The sequence below is a fragment of the Trachurus japonicus genome, chromosome 9 (assembly GCF_045865225.1).
Source record: "Trachurus japonicus isolate A0001 chromosome 9, Traja_1.0".
NCBI classification, from domain to species: Eukaryota; Metazoa; Chordata; class Actinopteri; order Carangiformes; family Carangidae; genus Trachurus; species Trachurus japonicus.
The window spans coordinates 9483171-9508218 of NC_140915.1; the positions used below are offsets into that span (position 1 = coordinate 9483171).

Here is a 25048-nt window from a genome sequence, read left to right on the forward strand (position 1 = left end):
AGTATATGTTGCTTGGAGTCCACATTGAGTTCCAGTTTATATCTATGTCTATAAATTTTGAGTTCCAGAGTAGTTTAGCTGATGGGGTAATAGCTTCTTGGCAAAGTTTCCTGTCTATTGGTGCATTTTTTGTCTGTTAAATTTATACCATCTGGAAAAAGGAGGTTTTTATACGCACATCATTCTGTATTGAGGTGCAGGGCAATAAAAAGTATCGTAGAAAAAGAGAGGGTTGCCCGCACACTCTTAAAGGATGTCACAGTGATTTTATTAGCACTTGCACAAACATTTTCGACCGTGTGGTCTTCTTCAGATGCCAACAGAACAAAGGAACGCTCACGTCACATCCCTATATAGGGTCACAGGTGTATAGGTGTGAGGTCCAATTAGGTGAGGAGGGGCGAGCCTGAAGGTAAGGAGCACATCCTTCAGCTTACAGTATTTAAATATACAGTTTTAAATATATAGTTTTAAATATACAGTTTTTAAATATAGAAAATCTTTTAAATATAGAAAACATCATACACTATCATTAAACAACTGGGCCCATAAAAACACACAAGTATAATCAGTGGGAACCCATTTGTAGTCAAATATTTCATCATAGCAGTGAAATAGTAATCAAATATTTCATAATCATGAGAGAAAAGAAACAACGTGTATATGATCCAAAATGGATACAAATGCATAAACAACCAATTTATACCATCTAACGTTAAATTTGCCTAAAAATGTACATTTAGCTGTTATATGGTCTACTATCTCCTCGCAATAATATCAACAGGTTTTTTCAGTACAACGTGAGAACGAGTTTTGTGTTTTTATCACGTCATCGTCTCTGAGCGACGTCATATGACGCGTCGAACCCGGAAGAGCGGAGCGTCGCAGCGTCACGTGTGCGAGGCGAGGTTTGTTTACATCCTGCTGCTGCTGAGAGGCTCGTCGAGATGAACCCCCCGATGATCAACTCCACCAACTCCGTGTCAACGACAAGAAGTAAGAGCACGAAGCGTGTCTATCTGTCTGTCTATCTGTTTGTTGTTGATGTTCAGGCTGAAACAGACGTGTAGCTAGGTCAGCTAGCTGTTGTTAGCTTCACTGAGGGGGCAGCTGTTTGGTTTGGTTTCACTCCAGCTTCACAGCTTCTGAACACCTGGTTTTTTTTACAGTCTTGCTCACCCAAAGACATTATAAGCCTTGTGAATAGCATTACGTGCTGTCAGGTTAGTGTTAATACTGTGTGTATTTGAATTAGCTAGCAACTTCTCATGTAACAGCCTACTGCTGCTCTGTGGCTAATGATGAGTAACCATGGTTATTAATGATATCTCCTGAAGACAGGTGATAAATACAACTTATGAATCTTTAATCTGCAGAACTGATATCTTAATATTTATCTGTTGTGTATGTCAGTTTGTGAGTTTGGTGGAAAGTACACACACAAAGAAACACACATGTAATAAAGATAAATAGCTGAGTTAGCCTTAATCTTACTGTATATTTTAAAGGGATAGTTCAATATTTTGGCAAATTCTCCTATCACCATAATCCCTATAGTCATAGCAGTAGGTTCATTACCTTTAATTATCGGTGCATGTTGTTTTGAGATCAGAGGGGCGTGAGCTGCTCAGTGAACACAATGGAGGTGGATGGTACTTTCGCTTTCCCCTCATCAAACTCATCAAATACACAACCCAACAACTCCAAAATGCTCTGGTGGACAAGTTGTGACCCGCACATTCACCACGCTATGAAATAATCATGTAAAATTATGAGACAGAGTTGTTTTAGAGGTAAATACAGAGACTGCTTGATGAGTTTGATGAGGGACAGGGGACCTGTACCGTTCACCTCCGTTGTGTTCACTGAGCAGCTCACGTCTCTGCCCCGCTGATCTCAAAACAACATGCACCGATAATTAAAGGTAATGAATATAATTAGCTCAGTAGTTAGCTTCTATATCACTGTATAGTTAAATATCATGCTGAGGAAATAGAAGCTGAAAATGTCTGAATTCCTTGTTGTCAATCATGTGTCACTGTGACCCCAAAAAACCCTACAGGTGTACAGCACCAGTCAGTCTGTACCTGAGATTGTTTTGCATGTGATTTTCTCTCTAGTTTGTTTATTTTCCTCATCAGTGAGACCAGTGAGTGTAAAATGTGGCCGAGCTGGAAAAAAAAAAGCTTCAGTTGTTGTGATTTTCTCAGACCAGTGACTGGAATCTTTTCATTTTCTGGTTGTTTCACTGAATTTAACGTCACATGGTTAAACAGATTTATGTCTCACTGCAGCGCTGTGTGGCTCAGACAGTGATACACACACAGACGGTCAGTTTACTAGGGACACCGAGTGAGCCATAATTTATGGATACAAAAATTAAGTTAAGACTCTTAAAGGGATAGTTCAACATTTTGGCAAACTGGCCCATTGCCATAATCGCTGTAGTCATAGCAGTAGGTTTGTTACCTTTAATTGTCGGTGCAAGCTATTTTTAGATTTGTTTTAGAGGTAAATTCATGCAAAACCGCTGATGCGTGTTCCCGTCGGGGGCAGTTTTTCATCAAGCAGTCTCTGTATTCACCTCTAAAACAACTCTGTCTGGTAACGTTGTGTTATTATCTCATAGCGTGGTGAATGTGCAGGTCACAACTTGTCCACCAGAGCGTTGTGGAGTTGTTGGATTGTGTATTTGATGAGTTTGATGAGGGAAACCAAGAAATCCCATTAGCCTCCGTAGCGTAGCTCTGAGCAGCTCACGGCTCTGCTCCGCCGTTCTAAAAATAGCTTGCACCGACAATTAAAGGTAACGAACCTACTGCTATGACTATAGGGATTATGGCAATGGACCACTTTGCCAAAATGTTGAACTATCCCTTTAACAATACAACACTGTGTTTATTTAACTGCAGTAAAATCATATTATAAATGGGAGTCTAGTTGGTCTCCATGGTTTTTCAGGCATATTTATGATTTAGATGTTGATGTAAAACGTTTTTTTGAGTTGGAAAATTGTACATATGCTACAACCCTGTGACTGTAGCATTGCAGTTATGTTTTCATAGTTTTATGAAAGTAAAAACCTCCTCAGGCTGTGAATTCAATTAAAACAGTGTGCGGTCCAGCGCAGGTCCATAAATGCTGATTAATAACGAGTGTGTTTCTGTTTCTGTGTCCGTGCGTGTAGGGAAACGAGAGGCCGAGCGCTCGGTGAACTGGACGGTGGAGGAGACGCAGGTGCTGCTGTGCGCCTGGAGCGACGAGCGCGTCCAGAAGAGCCTGGCGGAAAACCTCCGCAACCGCCACGTCTTCAAGCACCTGTCGGCCCGCATGAGCGAGATGGGCTTCAGCCGCAGCCCGCACCAGTGCCGGCTGCGCGTCAAAACGCTGAAGGCCAACTACGTGAGGGCCAAGCTGCAGAAGAGCGTCGACAGCCTGCAGCCGTGCAGCTTCAAGTACTTTGCGGAGATGGACGCCGTGCTGGGCCGCAGGGCGGTGGGAGGCGTGGGGGGGCACTACTTTGTGGCGGAGCGTCACCCCGACTCCGTGGACAGGAAAGGAAACGTCACCGAGGATTTAAACTCTAACACGGAGGTTACTGGACACCAGCTCACCAGTCTGCTGGGGAGGACAGGAAGAGGAGGAGGAGGAGGAGGAGGAAGGCAGACCTGGCAGCTCGACTCGGACGTCAAGTTAGAGGTCGGAGAAGATTCAGAGGAGTTTGAGTTTGATAACCTGGGGTCTCCACAGGGCTCCAGAGAAAGATGCCACAGAGTTTATCTGGAGTCACCGACGCACCGCGACATGAGTGGTACGTCCTGAGGTTATCATATGAATTGAACATGAAGTAACCCTTTAATTTACAGGCTGCTAATTAGAGTGATGATAGCCTAGAAATAACGGTCAATTTTATAGTAATGTCATGTTTTTCATAAACTCAACTCAACTTTATTTATAAAGCCCTTTAAAACAACCACAGCTGAAACAAAGTGCTGTACATAATGCAACATATGGAAATAAAACAATTAGCAGAAAAATAAATATAAAATAATAATTGTTTATTGCTCTTAAAACAATTTAAAAGCAATAAAACAATTTAATTTAATAATAATAATAACATAATAATTTAAATCACTTCAAATAAAAACCAATAGAAACAATAAAAAAAACAGACCATAAAACACTAAAACAGAGGTAGAGTCTCATGCTGAGTTGAAAGCCAAGGAATAAAAATGGGTTTTAAGACGAGTTTTAAAAATGGACAGTGTTGAGGCCTCCCTGATGTGGAGAGGAAGCTCGTTCCACAGTTTTGGAGCGGCAACTGAAAAGGCTAAAGATTACACATGCTTTTCATGCTTTGAATTTTTTGGGAAAGGCCAGAATTTTTCTCCACCAAGTTTTGATTCAGTGTTATTTCTGGGCTATTTCTATACAATCAATCATTATTTCTTGGCTAGATTTCTCAATTACTATGAAAGTGAACGTTATTTCTAGGCTATTTCTAGACATTATGAGCAGCTCACGGCTCTGCTCCGCTGTTCTAAAAACAGCTTGCACCGACAATTAAAGTTAACATACCTACTGCTAAAACTATAGGGATTATGGCAATGGGCCAATTTGTCAAAATGTTGAACTATCCCTTTAAGAACTTAATTTATTTCCACAAAAATTGGAGCAAAACAGCAAATATTCATATTTTTCTGCTGGAACTGGAGAATATTTGGTATGATTTGGCAGATTTGTATTAGTTTGTTCCTGACTATTAATAAATGGACTATTTCAGCTCCAAATAGATTCCTGTCTAATATTTAATCATCTCAAACTCTTCATCCTGTGTCGTAGGTACACCAGTGGCAAACGGTTCGAGCACTCCCTCCACTCCACCTGCAGCACCACTTCTACTCCCACCTCCACCTCTTCCTTCACCTCCTCCTCCTCCTCCCCCACCACCACACGCTGCCTCTCCTCTCCCTGCACCCCCAGACCCAGACTCCCCCCGCCTGCAGCCCGTGGTCCTCCAACGGCTGCTGGACAGCTTCCAGCGGCTGGTGGCGGAGACGCGGGGCCTGCTGCTGCAGCTGGAGACGCAGCGGCGGGAGCAGGCGCGCTGGCACCAGGAGCTGGTGGCGCAGTGGCTGCAGAGGGAGGAGCGGCGGCAGAGCGAGGCGGCCGACAGGGAAGAGAGGAGGGAGAAGGCTCGCATGGAGCACGAGATCCGAGTCCTGGAGCTGCTCACCGGCCTGGCCCGAGACCACGGCTGCAAATGCAAATGCGGAGGAGGAGGAGGAGGGTCCGAGGCGGCGGCGGCGGCGACCGGTGCAAAAGACAAAGACAGAAGTTAGAAGATCTGTTGGGAGGTGGAGGAGGAGATGGATTCAAGCTCAGGTGGAACCGAATAATAGACACTGATACTGCAACAAACCACTTTCAGAAGACAAAGTGCAAATAAAACTGTGAGAATAAGCAGATTAATTAAAGGGATAGTTCACCCAAAATTCAAATTCCACTCATTTTCTACTCACCCTCATGTCGACTAAGGGCTGGGAGAAGTTTCAGAGTCCTCCGTATCTTCTCTGAGTTACAGCGGGGCTCGGCGCAGCACTGCATGTCCATATGACGGTATAGCGAACGGGGCTCACTTTTCTTCGTCCAAAAAGACACACCAAAAAAACATCCAAATACCTCCATAGTGCTCGTCTGTAATGTCCCTCTTGTATTGAAGCCCCAACATGAGAAATTGTTCCAAAAAAATTAAACAAGTATAGGTTTTAAGCTTGTTTGTAGCGGAAGCTCCCAGTGTCTCAACTCACTACTCGGCCTATGTCACACCGGCCGTTTTTTGGTGTGTCTTTTTGGACGAAGAAAAGTGAGCCCCGTTCAATGACTCTGAAACTTCTCCCAACCCTCAGTCGACATGAGGGTGAGTAGAAAATGAGTGAAATTTGAATTTTGGGTGAACTATCCCTTTAATTCATTTAAAGCCAGAGGTTTAGGAGAGTGTGCTTCGATTGTACCAAATGTGACTGATCTGCTGCTGAATGCACTTTACGGAAAATAAAGAAATCACAGATATTTTCAACCACTTCCTGTTTTCCGTTGCGATCTGTTTGAATTCAAAAAAATACACAACGACAACCAGAAAGTCACAAGTTCAGTTCCCTCAACAACTTAGCGTAAAAAAAACAAGTGTTGATCGTTTCCATCCAGATGTTTGTTCCAGTGTCCGTGAACAAGCACCAGATCGTTAACCAAGCTGCTGCACCGAATGGGAAGATGTTTATGGGGGAAATACTGCACAAACATAAAATCAATATTTATTAATTTTTTTATTATTATTTCCCTGCAGGAATGTTTCAAGTGCAGCAGTGTACTGTACCAGTCTGGATGTCACGCTTGCATAAGAGACCTTTAGCCCAGTTTTGACACTGCAGTCAGGCTCTTCTCCTTCTCTTAACGGCAAACATCTGATGCCTTGAGTCACACAGCACGTTAACGAGCATGAAAGCACACACACACACACACACACACGGACATCTTGTACCTTTTTACAGTTCCGTGACTGTATTGATTTGTGATTCACAAACAAACGACTCCTGTCTACAGTGGGAAGATTTTTTGTTCTTCCTTCCTTTTCAACTCAGAATCCAGCTTATTAAAGGGATAGTTCACCCAAAATTCAACTTATCAGAGTTACAGCGGGGCTTCGTGCGGCACTGCATGTCCATACGACGGTTGCGAACGGGGCTAGCGGAAGTTCCCAGCACTGCTCTTCCTGGTCCATCCAAATCTCGCGAGATTTGCACCGGTGTCAATGCAAATCGCGCAAGATTTGGACGGACCAGGAAGAGCAGTGCTGAGAGCTTCCGCTACAAACAAGCTTAAAATATAGATTTATCAAATTTTTCTCGCAACAATTTCTCATGTCAGGGCTTCAATACAAGAGGGACATTACAGACGAGCACTATGGAGGTATTTGGATGGTTTTTGGTGTGTCTTTTTGGACGAAGAAAATTGAGCTCCGTTCTCAACCGTCATATGGACATGTAGTGCTGCACGGAGCCCCGCTGTAACTCAGAGAAGGCACGGAGGACTCTGAAACTTCTCCCAGCCCTTAGTCGACATGAGGGTGAGTAGATAATGAGTGAAATTTGAATTTTGGGTGAACTATCCCTTTAAAGCTCCAGGTTGGAGCTGGTTGTTACCTGAATAGACAGACTAGAAATCCATCACTGGGCCGTTCAACAGCCGTTCTGCCCTGGAGGCAGAGTGTGAACGAGTTCCCCACTTCCTTTTTGGCTTTTGAAATGCTAAAACCAGACTGTAATCAACACTGGTCAGACTGGTGTTGTGATTCACAGACAGACAGGTTTAAACCCAGATATGGCTGCTGATACGTTCTTTTTTCATTATAAATAAAAAGACCAAACCCAACAGTGAATTACTGCTAATCCCTGATAACAGGTATCCACCCCCTGTGTGCTGCATTATTGTCCAGAATTATTGTTATTATTCAAGGTGACGCGTTCTGCTTCGGCATGAACACACATAACATTCATTTTGATTCAGTCGCACTCAGAGAACCACATGTGTATTCATCCACCACCGAAAATAGTCTTCCCCACAAAAATGGCACAATTTCATCCCATAGCATCTTTTTTTCCTTTTTTCTTTTAGGAAATTGTTGAATTACTGCCTTTTATAAAAGATCAAACGACACATTTTTGTTTTTAAATAGCCCCATATTTTACATTTTATCTTTTTCAATGAGCTATATTTGTGGTTTTAAGAACTAAAAAACGATCCCAGTGTAGTCTTACATCTCTTTTCTTGAATTTCTCTCCAGAGCACTGGTTGGAGATTATTTCAGAATAAAAAAACTCAGAGAAAACAAATTCTGCAAGTTTTTGGATGGTGTTGTCCAGGTGATAGTGGGTGAGGCTTTGGGTGACTGCTTAGTTGTGACATCACAAAGTGACAGGAAATCCTGACGGCTGGTTTTAAGGCTCAGTTTCTGAATACAGGCTGTATGCATTTCTCTGTGGACTGAGACTTTGATACTTTCCCAGTATTAATATAGAACCTAGAGCTGCTTTATAATCACAGTACACATGGATATCTACCTTTATACTGTATGGAGCTTTAACACAAACATCTACCTTTATACTGTATGGAGCTTTAACACAAACATCTACCTTTATACTGTATGGAGCTTTAATACAAACATCTACCTTTATACTGTATGGAGCTTTAACACAAACATCTACCTTTATATTGTATGGAGCTTTAACACAAACATCTACCTTTATACTGTATGGAGCTTTAATACAAACATCTACCTTTATATTGTATGGAGCTTTAACACAAACATCTACCTTTATATTGTATGGAGCTTTAACACAAACATCTATCTTTATACTGTATGGAGCTTTAACACAAACATCTATCTTTACACTGATGTTTTGGGGCTTTTTAAGATTGACAAAGAAGCAGATTACCACAGCGTAAATGTTGAGGTTTTGCTCTTCCTCTTTTGGATGTGGTTGTTTTTCAGGGTGATTTATTGATGCGGATTCTTAGGAAAACTGATCCAAAACTCATCTGTAAAAGACGAACTGATCCAAACTGATAGCTATGAATTATTTCCATTATTTCTGTTGCCTTATATAAGAAACAATCTTGACTTTCCATCTGAAATAATCGCACACAGCAGCTCCTCGTTCGTTGTGTCTGCAGCAGACATGTATTGTGTGCTGCGCTGTGAAGTCCAACACAATGACTGTCATCCCGATCGTTGTGGTCAAACTCTGTGCAGTCATTTAAGTGAAAGAAAAGCTGGATTACTGCATCTATGCGTAAATCTGCACTAATCCCAGATTACGTAATACCTCTGGATGTTGACGAGATTTAGGATGATTTGCTGTTATTTTACCGTGGCTTATTACTACTCTGCTTGGACAGACATGGAAGAAGTCAGTCGAGTGCAGACAAAACCTTTTATTACTGTACGTGGCCCTTGATTAAGTCACATTTCTTTACAGTTTTAACACATTTAACCTCTGTGAAGGAGTTTATTTGCTCCTCTTTATAGACAACGACAGATGAAATGAGTCTTTTGTGTTAAAAAATGCACTGTGACACATTTTCTGCATCATTTTCTATGGCCAATTAATCCTCATTGTTGATGAGAAGTTGATCTTAAATGGCTTGCCTGGTTAAATTAATTACTACATTAAGACGACTAAACCAGCAGCAATCGCACAATGGGCCTCTATAACTCAGCTCCGTGACAGCGCCAAGATTACACTGCAGCAAAAGGATTTAATACAGTCGTCATTTAAATACGATTGTGTTTTGCATGAATATTTAATTTAATCCGTGCACAGCCTTTTATTTTATTTCTTTATTTTTTTTGTAGAAATTCAATGAGACGTCCCCTCTACTTAGAAACAGTTGTCACCTCGAGTTATTTGAACAAACAATGAGCATCACTGTCGGCTTTACGATGTGAACAAGACGTTGTCGTGTTGGGGTTGGGGGTGGACGTTTTCCGCTACAGCTTCTCCACTGATATAATTTGTCTCTATTGGAGTTCACGAAGCTTCAATTTACATAACCTGTCATGTAGACATGCAAAAAAAAGAAGAATGGGGGGGAGGGGAGCTGAGAGTAAATGGGAGAAAGGAGGGGTAAAACAGGGAAGGAGGTCAAGAGTGATAATTTGAATATGTGAGCTTGTAACCTTGTTAGCTCAGAGCTAATTTCACTCTGGAGCTCATAACAATAAAGATAAAAAAAACCACCAGGACAGGACATAGCCTCCATCTATAGAGCAATTTATATATTTTAATTGGAGTTGCCTAGATATTTTAGCCTTCTTGTATTTAAATCGCCATTCAATTTTGCTAAATCTTTACTAACTTTTGAACTAGCGCCATCATCAGGTCAATGTTTTTTTTTCTTCCAGTAGTTTGGTTTAAAAAGAAACACACATCTCTAGGCTACGTGTTAATGTTTTGTCTTAATTAGCAAATATTAGCATGCTAACGACGCTAATGGTGCTATCATGGCGGTGCGGGTGCTTTAGGCTATATTTATATCACATTAGAAACAACGCTAATAAATGAAATGACAGCATCATTTTGTATGCTAACTGCTAATGTTTCCGTTGTTCACAAACTGTAAAGCTGGGCTGTAAAAATGTAGCCTACAATTGTTTTCTGTAACCTACTATTTCCACTCTGGTTGTGGCTTTAAACTGCTAATCTTTTCATTTTTAACAAATCAATTTAATCTATAGGCTATAGTTAAAAAGTTGAACTGTGCTGTTCCAGTAAATCTATGTTTTTTCCACTGAGGGGGGGTTCTCCTGTTGATGCTCAGGATTCAGTGACAGTAAATGTGTCAGATAACGTTTAATGCCAAGTGGAGAGAAAAAAAACAGCAGAAACTGGGAAAGTCTCTGTGGAAAAGACCCTTTAAAGTCGTTTCACTTTCATCAACTCCCCCTTAAAAACCCCACAGACAAAATCACCATCATGTAGGCTACTAAGAAGAAACTAATCATCATGACACTTAAAATAGGAATATAGCCTAAATTCATTTTGCTATAGAACTGCACCTTTAATTGCATCAGACACACAATTTAATTCTAAGTCAATCTGTCTGTTATTATTCCTAGGAAATATTATTATTAGCTCTCACAAAAATGTTGAATTGAAATCAGAGGCTTTATAATTTGCAGAATATGAAATTCTTGTAAATGCAACAAAGTGAAGAGGGAATCGAAACATACAGTGGGTGGAGGGTGGAGGGGGGGGGGGGTACTGATGGAAAAAACGTCAAGAGTGGGAGAAAGAGTGAGTGAGGAGAAAGGGAAAGAGAAATGAAATTGAAATCGAGAAGCACGATTAGAGAGAGAGGGAGGTGTGGTGTGTGTACTGTGTGTGTATGGGGAGAGAGAGCAGCCTTCTGATTGGCTGCTGCCTCCCCCCTCCCCTCCCCTCGCAGTAAAGTCTTGGTTCAGCTCTCGGCTCCGCAGCTCAAACACAACAGAAGGCGGTGTCGCTGTCGGAGTGAACACAGCAGCAGTCGGAGCTCTCTCTCTCTCTCTTTCTCTCTCTCATTCATTCATTCATGCGGCTTCCTCTTCTTCCGATACGGACTCTGGAGAACCGGGAATAATTATAATAATAATAAAACTGGTTTAACGTCTCTGAGTGATTATGATGCAGCAGCAGTGACCGGAGAAGATCTCTACTGTTTTGTTTTGTTAATTGTTATTATTAAAGAGGAGAAACGGGGAGCGCGCCAGGAGAAAGTCTCTGCTGTTTGTTTGTGGAAAAGGACACGAGGGGGGATTTTCTTCCACCTGGAGGAGCGCGTTGCTTGTTGTTGAGGTGAGCTGAGGAGTTATGATGGGGATTTCCCTCTGTTTTATTATTATATGTGTATTGCTTTATTGAATGTGTGCGTCTGTGTGTTTGTTTATGTGTGTGTTGTGTGTTTGCGGAGTCTGGAGACGCGGCTGCTCCAAAATGCGCGCAGGTGGTGGAGAGACAGAGGCGGTGGTTTCTGACTCTCTCTTCAACTTCACCGTGATTATATATATAAAAAAATCACTTTAACCCTTTAAACTGATCCATTATGTTCAATGTGCGCGCTTTTTGTATAGACTTCATCCTCTGGATCTGAAACAAACCGATGCGCGCGCTCTCTCTCTCTCTCTCCCTCACACACACACACACACCCACAAAAAAAATGTTCCCCAATAATGGGATTTTGGAAATCAGTGTCAATGGCGGACTATTTTTAACCCCCACAACCCTGTGGCTAAGAGGATTCCCCCTCTCACCCCTCCCTCCCTCCCTTCCCCTCTCTGCCCGTCTCCTCTCCCCCGGTATAAGACAGACCAGGGATCAGTGAAGTTAATCCCGCATCTCTCCTGTCTGTCTGTCTGTCTGTCCTCCTTGGCTTGTCCACTGCTGCTCTGTGGTATTTACACGCGTGCATTTGGGGTTTTTTCCTAATGTGCTGACAAGTTAAATCCGTTTATTGGTGATTATTTGGCACAATGGAGAGAGAGGCTGCCTGCTCTGCTCTGCTCTGCTCCAATGAGTTATTATTGTTGCTGTGTGTGTGGATTACATGGCTGCTTGCTACTGTACCGGGCTTTGTTTGTTTGTGCTCATGCATGTTGGGAGATGGGATGGGAGGTTTCCTGTCCTCTGTGTCTATTTATATAGACAGAAGTGACAGGAGGTTGGTTGGTGTTTGGTACTTGTGATGTAATTGCAGATAAAATTGAGAGTGTAGTGTGTGCAGAGCTTTGGGAATTAAAAAAAAAAAAAAAAGAAGTGTGTAGTGAGTCCCAGCTGTGCTCCAATCTGTCCGTCAGATTCACTCACACAGGTCACGAAACGTCCAAGCTTTTATTAAATGAGGGGCTAAATTTGTGACAAAATAATCCCACAATGAAGTTTAATCACCAGCTTTTCTGTTTTTGGGACTTTTCCCTCATTGGATAAGTTCACATTTCAGCTGTTTGCAGAGGATTTTAACCGGCTGCGTGCTGTTAAATCTGTATTTCCAGAGACAACTTTGAGCTCAGGGATTTCCCCCCCCACACACACACACACACATGGTCCACTGGTTCCTCTTTATCTTTAAACACTGTTGTTTAAAGACACTTGTTGTTTCTGTCTGTCAGTCAGTCAGTCTGATGATGACTCCAGGTGACAGGATCTTAGATGGAAGCTGTGATTTTTGCCGCTCCGGTGCAACAGCTGCAAACAGCGACCGATCGGAGTCAGACTCACTGCTGCTGTTTCTGGAAGTGATGTGGTTGATGCTGAACGGTTTGGAAAAAGTCTGCACAATCCCGTTGTTGTTTCTCAGACATGAGAAAGAGAGAAGAGTGGGTTTCCAGTCGACAGCAGCAGGTCCAGATCAGGCTGATGGATGAAATGTGAGATGAAAAAAAGAAGAGGTCAGATTCAGAGTCATTTCCTGCATCATACAGTAACAGCAGTTTTAACCTCAGCTTCCTCCTGCTGTGACCTGTGGACAGTCAGATCCATTCAAACCCAGAAACTGCTCCATCACTCGGTCACTTCACACAACTTAACCCCGACATTTAACTTTAGTTCTGTGGCTTTGAACAAAGTTAAAGTTCACAGCAGGACAGTGGAGGTGAAGAGGTTAAGTGAGACAGTGATGTATCTTTTTCTCTCTCTGTCTTTGCTGCTGGAGGCTCTTCTCTTCTCTTGTCTTCTCTCATCTCAAGCTGTGATTTTCTTCAGTGTTAATGTATCTGTAATTAACATCAGAGCTCCGTCTGGTTAATGAGTTGGATTGAAAGATGCAACGTTGTTTTTTTTATTATCACATTTTGACGGCTCCCCCCCCCTCCTCTAGAGGCTGATTTACACTTTAGTGCTGAATTGACAACATCAGTCTCACTTGGTCTTGGGCTGATCGTCACTGTGATGTATCACCCTGCCATAGCAAACATCATGTGATGCATATATCTGGTCATAATATAGAACTGCACTTTGCATATTTGCATGATAGTTTTGCAGATTGCAGTTGCTGGACTGTATTGAAGAGGAACTATACAGGTCTGGTCTCATCTCCTCTGTGTCTCTAACCCTCCTCTCGGCCATGTGCATTTGTTTTCAAACGAAGCCGGTCGAAAAATCAAATCAATGGAGCAGTGGATAGATGTTACGACGGGTATATTTGTGTAGTCTGATCTGTCATAAACAAGAGATTATGGGTAACGGGGCCAAGAGACACTAGGTGGAAGGCAGAGAGCCTCCATTCTCCCTGGAACTAGTTACAAGTCATTGATTTAACCAGCACAATAACTCTGAAGCTTTTAATGAAGGTAAAAATGTAGCAGAGCCACGAGGAGAATCCAGCTTAGCTCCTCTGTAACACACACCACACGTCGCTGCAGCCTGATGCACACCGACAGCCCCCTCCTGCCCAGGTGCAGGTGCATTTCTACTTTAATACCCCCCCATTGGTCTAGTTTAGTTTAGTTTGCCCACACACACACACACACACACCCTCCCTCCCTCCTCTGTGGCCTCTTCACCCTCCTGCTCAGCTATCTCTCACCCTCATTTCCTCCAGCCATGGATGAGTGAGATTCCTCATGCCTAGCAGTGTTTACGCAGTGCAGTGGGGGGGTGAGTGGTTGAGGCAAGAGGAGAGGGGGGGCTGTTGATTTACTACTGCTCCCTCAAAGTACGTCTGCTGCTGCTGCTGTGCCCAGATCACATTCCCTCACATTCCCAGCCTCCTCCTGCTCTCGTCTCGTCCCAATAAAAGCAGAAAAACCTTCCACATTCCTGCTCTTTCATTACATTACGCCACTTTGACCTGAAGATCTGTAGATATTTTTTCTCCCAGCTTCAGTTAAAGTGCTGTAATTTGGAGCTGGCTGATGGTTGATGATGGCGAAAAGGCTCAGAGCGCCACGGGAACCGTAATATAGCCTACCTGCATCTCCTTCTCCTTCTTTAACGGCCTCTGAGCTGCTGATGGCTGCTCATCACCGCCGGTCGTAAACACAGCGGGCGGGGCGGGAAGAGGCCGGGTGGGCTGCCAGATAGAGACCAGACTGCATCATTTTCTCTCTCTGGGTGTGTGTGTGTGTGTGTGTGTGTGTGTGTTTGTGGGCTCCACCCGGGCATTTGGAGACACAATTACCTGAAAACACATTGGAGGAGGTGCTTCCAGGTAAACGCATGCAGGGGGTTTTTCCTGCTCGGGAAGGTTCAGGGGTTTTCTGAGACCGGTTATGCAACTGAACTTCCCCACAATGCATCATTAAATAATTAAATGTCTTTTTTAGTTTTAGTTTCACTTCAGATTTCAGCAGGTGAGAGTGAGAGAAGTTAAGTAAATATCAGGAATCAGCAGAGAAAGTCCCTCAGATGAACCACGAGTCGTCCCTGAGTCAGCGCCGTCATCCCAGAGACTCAGCTCCATGTGATCATCAGCCGGCCACGGCCTCGGCCAATAGCAGAAGTGGGAATAGCAGAGAGTGTGTGTGTGTGTGTTTCTGTTTGTGTGTGCGTGTGTGTGTGAGTGTAAAAATAGAGCAGAGTGTGAATATTTAAAGAATATCAGAGTGATGAGTGAAGAGGCCGTAAACCAGAAACTAGCAGCAGAGACTTTAACGTCTTCTGCTGCTTCATCCAGACTGAATTCACCACCACTAGGTTGCAAAATTCCAGGAATTTTCAAAGTTGGAAACTTTCCATGGGAATTGATGGGAATATATGGGAATAAATCCAATCCAATCCAATCTAATCTTGGCTAAAACAACCAGATAGGGTTATACACACTTGAATATCTATGCTATTCCTCAATCACATGCACACAGCACACTGCTTACTGCAGGGCTATTGAGGCCATTCCTCCGACATGCGCTGTGCAGGCGGCCCCGGTTCAAATCCTGCATCGGGCAGCCCTTTCCTGCAGGTCATTCCCCCACTCTGCCGCTTCTTTCCTGTCTCTCTCGCCACTGTGCTATCAATTAAAGGCAATAACCCCCCCCAAAAATATATATACTATAAATAAAAAATTACCCCCAATTTCCAGTTAATTCCCATAAATTCCCATAATTCCCATGGAAAGTTTCCAATTTGGAATATTTCCCCCCAAAAATCCGGAAATTTACCGGGAATTTCCACCCCTTTGCAACCCTAACCACCACACATTGAGGCAGGTGGTTACACACAAACACACACACACACAGGAGCAGTGAGGCTATAATTAAAACCAGCCATCCAGCCTAAACAACCCTCCTCCCTCCTCCTCTAACATGGGGCTGCAAGCTTTGGCATTCAGTTTGTTTACCTTCAGCTGCTCTGAACCAACAGCACCAGCGTGTTGAGGGGCCCAGGACCCCCAACATGCCCCTGCCTCTAACCCCCCAACCCCCCAATCCTCCTCCATCAACACAACAACAACTACCACTACTGCTGCTACCACACACACACGACACCTGGAAGCCAAATGTAAATCAGTTGTCGCAGCTTATAAGTGTCCTGCATGCACTTTGTTTTTTAGGATTATAATGGAGGCTGCAGCTGCTGCAGGACAACACACACACACACACACACACACTGTTTTTATCTGCAACACAAAACCAGACAAAATGGGATTATTATTTGCCATAAGATAAAGGAATATAAAGGAATATATGAATGTAGGAGAGTTGATAAGACGCCTGAGGAGCTGGACTCAAACCGCTCGGATGAGACTGGAGATGAGAGACGAGGACAGAGTGTCATGCAGGTGTCCTCTAGTCTGTCTCAGGTAGTTTCTTTTCTTTTTTTTTTGTATTAGACACAGCTTTTATCTTCAAAGAGTCCCACCTGCCCCCCAGCAGCAGCAGCAGCAGCAGCAGATTAATCCACTGTGTTTCCAGAGACAGAGAGAGGGATGTCGTCATGACACCGAAGGATCCGTCACCTTCGTCATCTGAGGCTCAGACAGTAGTTTCATTTGAGAAGACGTGTGTGTGTGTGTGTGTGTGTGGTGAAGGAACAGAGGAGTTGCAGTCTGATCCCAGTTTAAAAACCACACGTCGCTGCTCTGAGACTCGACATCTGGATGATAATTAAATTAATCTTCACTCTGGAGGAGCTGGAGCTTATGTGTTTACTCTAAACACCGGACCGACCCCCCCACCACCCGTTTAGCTACTGATGAGGAAGGAGGAGGAGAGCGTGGGACTCAGATCCACCAGCTGGGAAAAGTGAAGCAGCCTTGTTCTCAGTCAGTGCTGCATCACCTGCTGCTGCTGAGGAGGATGAGGATGCTGATGATGCTGTGTGCTCTTCGTCTGAACCTCGGCGGTGCGTTCAGGGACCAGCAGACCAGACCAGACAGCCTGTGGTGCTGCAGAGAACAGAACAGAAGCTTCTTAAAGTTCAGCTGGAAACCCTCAGAGGAGTAAACAGAGATCTGGTCCACTTGTGTCAGTTGTTTCCTCCTCTTCTGCCTCCGTGGGGCTCGTGATCTCCTCATCGTCTCCCTCTACCTCCTCCAACCCCCCACCCCCTCCTCTGTGCTGGGGAGGCCACATGGTGCAGCAGATGCCGGGGGCTGCTGCTGCGCTCTGACTCCTGGCGCTCGCTCCTTCTTTTCTCATGGAAATGGCCCTACGGTCGTCTCGCTGAATAATCGCGATGGACGGCGTGTGCACGTGTGCATTATGGCCGCGGCAGGCGTGTGAAAGTGCACGGGGGGGTGGGTGGTTTAGGGATGGGGGAGTATGTTTTGGAAGCAAACGCAGCAGCAACATGTGCCTTTTTTAAAATTTTCTTTTAAAAGTTTCGACTAGAGCTGCAACAATTAATCGATTAATCGAACAATAATCAATTATTTATTTAATGAATCCTTAACTACAGGGGTGCAAACTTGTCACCTTTCGGCGAAATTCGCCGTTTTGGATCCCAAATTGGTCATTTGTGTGATTCGTGTAAATCCGCAATAAAAAAAAATTTGAGAGGGGGGGGGTCCGGCGAGGCGAGGCGAGGCGAAGCGAAGCAATGCACCTGTCTCTTTAAGGGCGCATGCACCTTATCTGGATGACAACGAGTGGTGGCAGCGCTCCTCTTCTGTCCAGCAATACACACCTGAAGCTTCACTTATAATACAGACTAAAACTAACGCGACTTTTTGAGCATGGCGAGTGAAAGAGTCGGAGCTAGAAGATGCGCCAGCAGCGTTGTATAGGTCTGCTCTGCTGTATGGGACCGCGTGTGTGTGATGATCGGGATCGCGGCCAATTAGCGATTAGCGCGTTTAGCATTAATTAGCTCCAGTGTCTCCTTCTCTGGAGGAGGGTCTGGCAGCGAGACTAGCTCCAGTGCGACCTGTGCAGCAGCAGCAGCAGGAGGAGGAGGTTGACTGACTGTGGCAGGACACCTCTGCCCCTGTTTCACTTTATGTTGCTGGTAAATAATGTGGTTGTAAAAGTAGTAGGCTAAAGTTAAATTATTTTGTATGCACTAATTAAAGGGGCAGAGCAAAAGACATTTTAACTTTTATATTTTATAAGATATATTTTTTGTAAGAACCACAATTAATAAATATAGGTTATATATTTCAGTGAATATCTAATTGTTCTTAGCATTTGTTAGATAACTTTCTTTTCCCAATAAATTAAAACATGTTGGAACTATCAATGTCTCCTCTCTTGCAGCCAGAATCTCACTACTTTTAACCTCAGACTGTCACTATAATGTATCAGATGTCAGACTGCCTCATTCTTTTAGTTTTAACCTGAATATTCAAAGACATGATTGATTTTCCCAACGATCAAAGTATACGAAACCGAACCGAAAACCATGACCACAAAACCGTGAACCGAACCGTTTGCTTGAACATCTTTTAAATACATATTGCCGCTTAATATGTTTTATGTAGCCTATGGCATTTTTAAGCTTCATGTGTGTTATTGGACAGAAAGAGCAGCGCTGCCTCGGAGCATAGCCTACGTACAGAAAACACATTTACATAAATAAATAAATGTTTCACAATGAACCAATCAGTCTGTATTAAATTTTATTTAGTTTGAAGGCAAGGTTTGCAAGGTTCATCTGATGGACATCAAGGGACAGATTCTCCAAGTTTTGCACAGCTTTTGCTCATGCTAAACCTGCATAGGCTGAAGACCCCCTTCACATATTTCAAAACCAAACACAAGAGAGACAGATTGTGCAGGTATAACAGGAGCAAAAGATGTGAAAACCTGAGTAAATCTGGACCCTAGTCTCATGCTAAAATTGACTGTAAATTCACCTTTAAAGTTGGTTTTTAAAAAAAATTCCCCGGGGGAGCATGCCCCCGGACCCCCCTAGGGGGTCGGTATCTTGTCACCTTTTTTACCCCTGATGAGTTTGCACCCCTGTAACTATTTTGATAGTTAAATAATCAGTTTGGGTAGTTTTTTAAGAAGGAAAAAGTCCAAATTCTCTGATTCCAACTTCTTAAATGTGAATATTAAGACATTTGAAGACGTCATCTTGTGGTTTTGGAAACACTGATTGACATTTTTTAACATTTTATTGACTAAACAACTAATCGATTAATCATTTAAATGATCGACAGATTAATCGATAATGAAAATAATGGTTAGTTGCAGCCCTATAGTTTCATTTCTCTACAGTCTGATCAGCTGACGTCTCAAGACAAACACGTCTCAAAACCCAGCTGTTCTCTATGGCCTTTGATTCCATATAAATTGACTTTTAATTTGCTCTTACTTACTTTTATTCATTAAGTCTACTTATTTTGTGTTTTAACTTGTTTTATTGGTTTCATATATTGGTATTTTATTGCATTTTATGCTTATTTTTGTGTTTTCGTACAGAACTTTGGGTCCACTGGGTTTTTAAAGTGCTTTATAAATAAAGTTGGGATGGTTTCCTCCCTCATGGGACAATAACATCCTAAATGTATTTGCCCCAGCTCTCATGCCAGGTGCAGGTTTTACTTTACACCTCCTGCCCCCCCCCCCCCCCCAACCCCCTGCATCCGCCCCTGGCAGCTCAGCTTCACATTGCATCAGCCTGAAAGGCTTCCTGACTCGGCAGCCAGCCACCGATCAGCATATTGTCAAGGAGGTGGAGATGTGAGGGTGTGTTTATGTGTGTGTGGGGAGGGGGTGGGGTTGCACTGACCCCCCCCCCACCCCCCACCACCTCCTCCCCCGGTGTGAAAAGGCCCTTTGTGTTTCCAAGCCATAAGTCTGCCTGGCAGGGGACAGAGCCTGAGTGCCAGGTTCAGAGGTCAGGAGAGCTGGCAGAGGAAAGAGTGTGTGTGTCTGTGTGTGTGTGTGTGTGTTGTTGTTGTTGTTGTGTGTTTGTGAAGACCCTGTTGAAGCATCCGATCAGAAATTTTAACTACAAAGATGACGATTCTTCTGGATCTAAGGATCAGTTTCAGTCGTTCTTTGATCAAGTGTCCGTCTGCACAGGATTCATACACGTGGTTCCTCTGCTCGTCGTCGTACATCGTGATTCGTTCTGCTGCCGCTTTGACACGGACACACAGTCCTCTTCACACACACACACACACACATGAAAATAAACAGACAGTCAGTGTCATGACAACCCGCAGCTACGGAAGAACGCCTCACAAGCTTGTACACGATGCTGCCACTGCTGATGTACTTTCACTTTTGTGTTGAATCACATGCAGACGCAGCAGCTGTGTGCATGAATGGAGGTTTACAGTAACTAGATAAATAACTGAATGAATGAATGAATAACCAAGGCTGCTGCTGCTGCTGCAAATCTGGGGTTAACGCTCTAATGCCGCCGAGTCCAGTTTCCTGTAAAGCTCAACAAAGCGTCTGCAAGTCGTCTATTCTTGTTTCCTTCTGCAGATGACTCATAAAAAGTCCAACCACTGTTTTTATTTCAGCTCCTACACGTCCAAATACAATAAAAACCCAAAGTCCTGAAACCTTAAGATAGACCGTGTGCAGAGAGGGAGGTGAGGGGAGGTGAGGATCCACAGGAGGAAGGGTGGCAACTGCATCCAAACCGTTTTCCCAAACAAACCTTTTGCCGTCTGTGTTTTTGTCTCGGAGCTATTTTGGATTTGTTTGGCTACTTCTTCCTGTGTCAGCGCCGTCGTCGTCGTTGTTGTTGTCGTTGTTGCCGACTGCCGACTGACTCTTCCTGTGTTTTTTCTGTGTGGTCTTGCAGGACAACATGCCTCAGACACCACCTTTCACGGGGCAGCTGAACACCAGCGGCTACAACAAGAACCTGTACCAGACCAAGGAGGAGGGCTACGCCGGCCTCTATTACCATGACAACAACCTGGCGTCCGGGTCCCTGGAGGCCCTCATCCACCACCTGCTCCCAACTGTGGATTATTATCCAGATGTGAGTGTTGACTTTGTACTTTCTTTTCTGTTCTTTTTCTGTCTCCACACCAGGGATTCAATGTTTATTTATATTATATAAAGTTTATTTTTGTAGTAACCTCCCTGTCCTCTCGTCTCTCTCCACAGAGGACGTACATCTTCACCTTCCTGCTCAGCTCTCGCCTCTTCCTCCACCCGCATGAACTCATGTCCAAGGTGTGCCACATGTGCATGGAGCAGCAGCGGCTCAGCGATCCACAGGCTGACAAGGTGGGAGTCAGACTGCAGCAAAACCCCCTTCCTCACTGCAAAAACTCAAAATCTTTCCAAGAATATTTGTCTTATTTCTTGTCAAAATGTCTCATTTCTAGTCCAAACTAAACTCTTTCCACTTAAAATAAGACTCATCACCTAAAAATTAACTTGTTTTTAGATCATTTTCACTTGTTTCAAACACATTTGAAATAAGTAGAAAAATCTGCCAGTGGAAGCAGTTTTTTTGAGCTTGTAATAAGAAAGAAAAACAAGATTTTTCTACTTAATTCAAGTGAAAATATGTTTGAAAAAAGTAAAAAAGTGCCTAAAAACAAGCTACTTTTTATGTGATGAGTCTTATTTTAAGTAGAATGAGATTTGTTTTGACTAGAAATAAGACAAATATTCTCGGTAAGATTTTTGCAGTGCTTGTGATTTCATATTTCCAGCCAGGGAATAATCAGTATATTCTGGAACACTTATGACTCATCTTATAACTCACACATCCTTGGTTTGTTTTTTGTTTTTCCCTCCGCTGTTTTCCTCAGATGAGAGTGAGGAAGATCGCCCCCAAGATCCTCCAGCTCCTGACCGAGTGGACGGAAACCTTCCCGTACGACTTCAGGGACGAGAGGATGATGCGCAGCCTGAAGGAGCTGACCCACCGGCTGGCCAGTGGAGACGAGGTCAGCTCGCTGTCAGAAATGACTTAATTAACAAAACAAAAAGACTTGTGTTGCTTGTTCAGTTGTAGCATGTTATCACAGACGGAGGTGGAGGCCGGCTGTGCACACACCGCACGTGCAGCAAAAGCTACAGGCGCAGGCAGATTTTTTTTGCAGATAGCGGTGCGGGCCAGAGGGGTTTGAGGCCGGCGGCGCTGAGAGAAAAGCCCCATTGTTAGCAGTTGGGTGGCTTTTTTTCCCTCTATGTGTCATCTCTGGGGTATAGCTCCATCCCAGCGGCAGCAGTTCAGATTGTTCCACCTCTGCAGAGCTGAATGTCGCCGGCTTAGCGTGTCGTTAGCCTCCGGCGCGCTTGTTTGGACAGCGGCGGACTGTTACAGTGGGTTACGGGACGCCGGTCTTTGTCCTGCACACTCTTGTGTTGTGCAGACCCTCCACTGTTGGACATTGAGATAAAGAAAAAGTTGTTTTGACAAGCGGTGACTCACGCTTTGAATCCCCTGAAAGGAAGTGCTAACATAAGCTAAGCTAACTGTGACTTCGCTCTGAAAAGACTTAAAAGTTGGGAAAAAAGAAACTCAGCTAATTTGAGAGCTAGATCAGTCTGGTTAGCACTGATGCTGCGTTCGAGACAACTCAGAACTCAGAGTTTCCCAGTTGAAAACGGTTTCCGACTTCAAAGCATTGAAGACGCACCACGACTAGAATAACCAGCAACATGGCGGAACGGGACAAACTTTGCCTTCAAAGTGCTTCACACAGCCAATAAGGCATTAAAACATTACAAAAACAACTTAAAAAAGATTCAAATAAGCATTTTACAATAATGAAAAAGGATAATTGAAGAGAAATAACATGCATTTCCTATGTTTTACCATTGGCGGTGTGGTTCTGCGCGTTTGCAGATGGTTGTGTGACGTCAGACAACTCATTCTTGAAGAAGTCAGGGTAGATTTTTTTTCCTTTTCTCTTTCCCGAGTGGGAGCGGCATTCAATTGCACTTTTTCCAAGTAGGAGGTTTTGAAAAATCTGAGTTCTGACTTGTCTTGAATGCAGCATAACTGCATCTTGTGTGTTTAAAGCAACTAGCTGGCTGCTAGCTGCTAGCTGCTAGCCGCTAGTTGCGCTAGTCGCTGCAATCCATCTTCTCTGGTAGCATGCAGCGTTTACAGTAGCCTTGTTTTTTCTATTCTCAGGGATGTTATTAAATGACAGTTAACTTAACCGTCTAAATCTAATCTTGGTGTTAGCATGGCGGCTGTAGAACATCAGATGTTCTTTCCCAGCTCACTTTTCTTCTCCGGTCTAGACAAATAATTCAGTTAGTCATCATCGTGGATGAATCAGGGTCGTCTCAGTGCGTGTCCTGATGTTTTCACATGTGGGAATGAGTTGCGTGTCCAAGTTAAGTGTGTGTGTAGGCTATTTATTTATTTATTTTGGAGGGGTGGTGGGTGTTTTAACGATAAACCAGCAGGGACTGGTTAGGACTAGACAGTGAGTGATGGTGATGGAGGACACACACATCCATTCAATCTGTCCTGATGGTCGAGACACATAGCTCAGGACAAGAAAAACCCTCACCCCCCGCCCCCTCGCCCCCACTGCTTTTACCGTATAGGACCCGCATGACTCATCAATAGTACAAGCCCGAGTATTGATCCTGATTTAATCTAGAAATCAATCAGTTTCTCACATGTCACTTGGGCACATTCACAGCTCCTTCCTTCAAACGCTGACAAACACCAACTGAACACACACACACACACACACACACACACGCTGTCTCATTCAGTAGACACGCTTCGTTGTGTCCTCATGGTCACACACACATCTTGTGATTTATTTATTTTCAAAGCTGATCGGCTGCAGTTGGCATTGGCTTCACCAACTTCAGAAGATATTATTTGTCACGGTTTCAGACCGAGGAGGAAAAAAAATTAGAAAACAGGCGCTTAGCACAAGATGTACTGGTACTACTGGCCCGTGAGGTGGTATCACACTCTGCAGAGTAAACAGAATGAGATAAGACATGTGCATCCAAATAAAAAAAACATTTTTACATCCTGTAGCTTCAAACAAGAAAAAGAACAAAAAGCTGTAATGTTGTGAGTCATTAGAAAACACCTGCAGTGGTTTATTCTCCTTCGTTAACCAGGTTCACGCTTCAACTCGTCTCCTCTTTGATCATCAAGCTGCTTCTTCTTATTTGAAAGTGGAAGTTGCTTAAGATCCGTCATTGCATGGAAAATCCAACTGCAAGACGGTGACAGTTGAGCCAGATGATTGTGTAAGATTTAACTTTCACTTTTATAGCTATTCTTTATTTAGATTAGTTGAGCTGTTGGACTTTGTTCGAGCTTGTCACAACATCTTCCCACTCTAAAATATCATGTGTTGTGGAAGTTCCCTCCGTCATTTATGGGTGAAAGGCGAAGCGATGTGCAGAAAGCCTTTCTCTGACACTTGATGCATGCACCACGTTGATCAAGAAACCTTTTTATTTTTTTTATTACAGTACTTAAACGCCCCGTGGACGTGCTGTGATATGGGCAAAGCCACGGGGCTCATCTTTGTGCTCATGATTAGCACAGCGTGACCCAGGAATGGCCTTTTCCTTTTCCTTTTTCTTTTTCTTTTAAATGAATGGTTCTCATGGAAACTGAGGCTCCTTCTGTTTCTTAAAACTGCCACAAGCAAACGCTGAAGAAAGTCAAGTTGTAATATTGTTTATTCATGTTATCGTAGATGATAACCCGTGATAATGAAACATGATTCCACGCTGCGGGTAGCACAAAAAAAACCCACCGTGGGCGTTTTCTTAGAAGAAATTCAGGGAAACGGGCCACTGACATCAGCAGGTTGGATCTAATCTGATCTGCATCCGTGTTTCTCACACTTTCTCTGGAAAAGAAAACAACAAAAAAGCTCAAACCAGGAGGAAATCTGGATCTTTAGAGTCAGATGCTGCTGCTGCTGCTGCTGCTGCTGCTGCTGCTGCTGCTGCTGCTGCTGCTTCTTGAGAGCGGTGACCGCAGCGCTCTGAGAAACAGTACAGGGGTTTCGAGTCCAAAATAGATGTCCCTGAACATCTGGTCAAAGTTGCGTCCAGACCACATTCAAAACAGTCCAGGACCTTGATCTGTGTAGTAACACACTGTCATTATGGATGTGGTCGTTGGATATATAGGGAAGCAGCAGCAGC

The 25048-nt window shown here is 43.6% G+C and overlaps 2 protein-coding genes across 4 annotated transcripts in view; both read left to right on the forward strand.

Moving 5' to 3' along the window:
- The window catches only part of rasgef1ba (RasGEF domain family, member 1Ba), a 141407-nt gene that overhangs the window by 97420 nt on the left and 18939 nt on the right, over window positions 1-25048 (forward strand). Inside the window, exons 1-4 of one of the 3 annotated variants that reach the window (XM_085785888.1) lie at window positions 11042-11396; window positions 20739-20921; window positions 21050-21172; window positions 21706-21843. In XM_085785888.1, coding sequence (XP_085642014.1) covers window positions 20745-20921; window positions 21050-21172; window positions 21706-21843 — 438 coding nt within the window. In that variant the 5' untranslated portion in view covers window positions 11042-11396; window positions 20739-20744. Of the gene's footprint in view, window positions 1-11041; window positions 11397-20738; window positions 20922-21049; window positions 21173-21705; window positions 21844-25048 lie in introns of those variants that run through there. The other 2 variants (XM_085785889.1, XM_085785886.1) reach the window with 2 other exon arrangements.
- On the forward strand, window positions 861-5357 carry LOC146980964 (uncharacterized). Its single transcript, XM_085788091.1, has 3 exons — window positions 861-996; window positions 3188-3811; window positions 4843-5357. Exons 1-3 carry the CDS (start codon window positions 948-950, stop codon window positions 5340-5342), a joined length of 1173 nt encoding a protein of 390 aa, XP_085644217.1. The 5' UTR covers window positions 861-947; the 3' UTR covers window positions 5343-5357.

Excerpts from the sequence above, each read along its gene's own strand:
- LOC146980964 (XM_085788091.1), top strand. The coding sequence starts at position 948 with ATGAACCCCCCGATGATCAACTCCACCAACTCCGTGTCAACGACAAGA. Across the intron at positions 997-3,187 it reads CTCCGTGTCAACGACAAGAA|GGAAACGAGAGGCCGAGCGC; the intron begins GTAAGAGCACGA and ends CCGTGCGTGTAG. Across the intron at positions 3,812-4,842 it reads GACGCACCGCGACATGAGTG|GTACACCAGTGGCAAACGGT; the intron begins GTACGTCCTGAG and ends CCTGTGTCGTAG.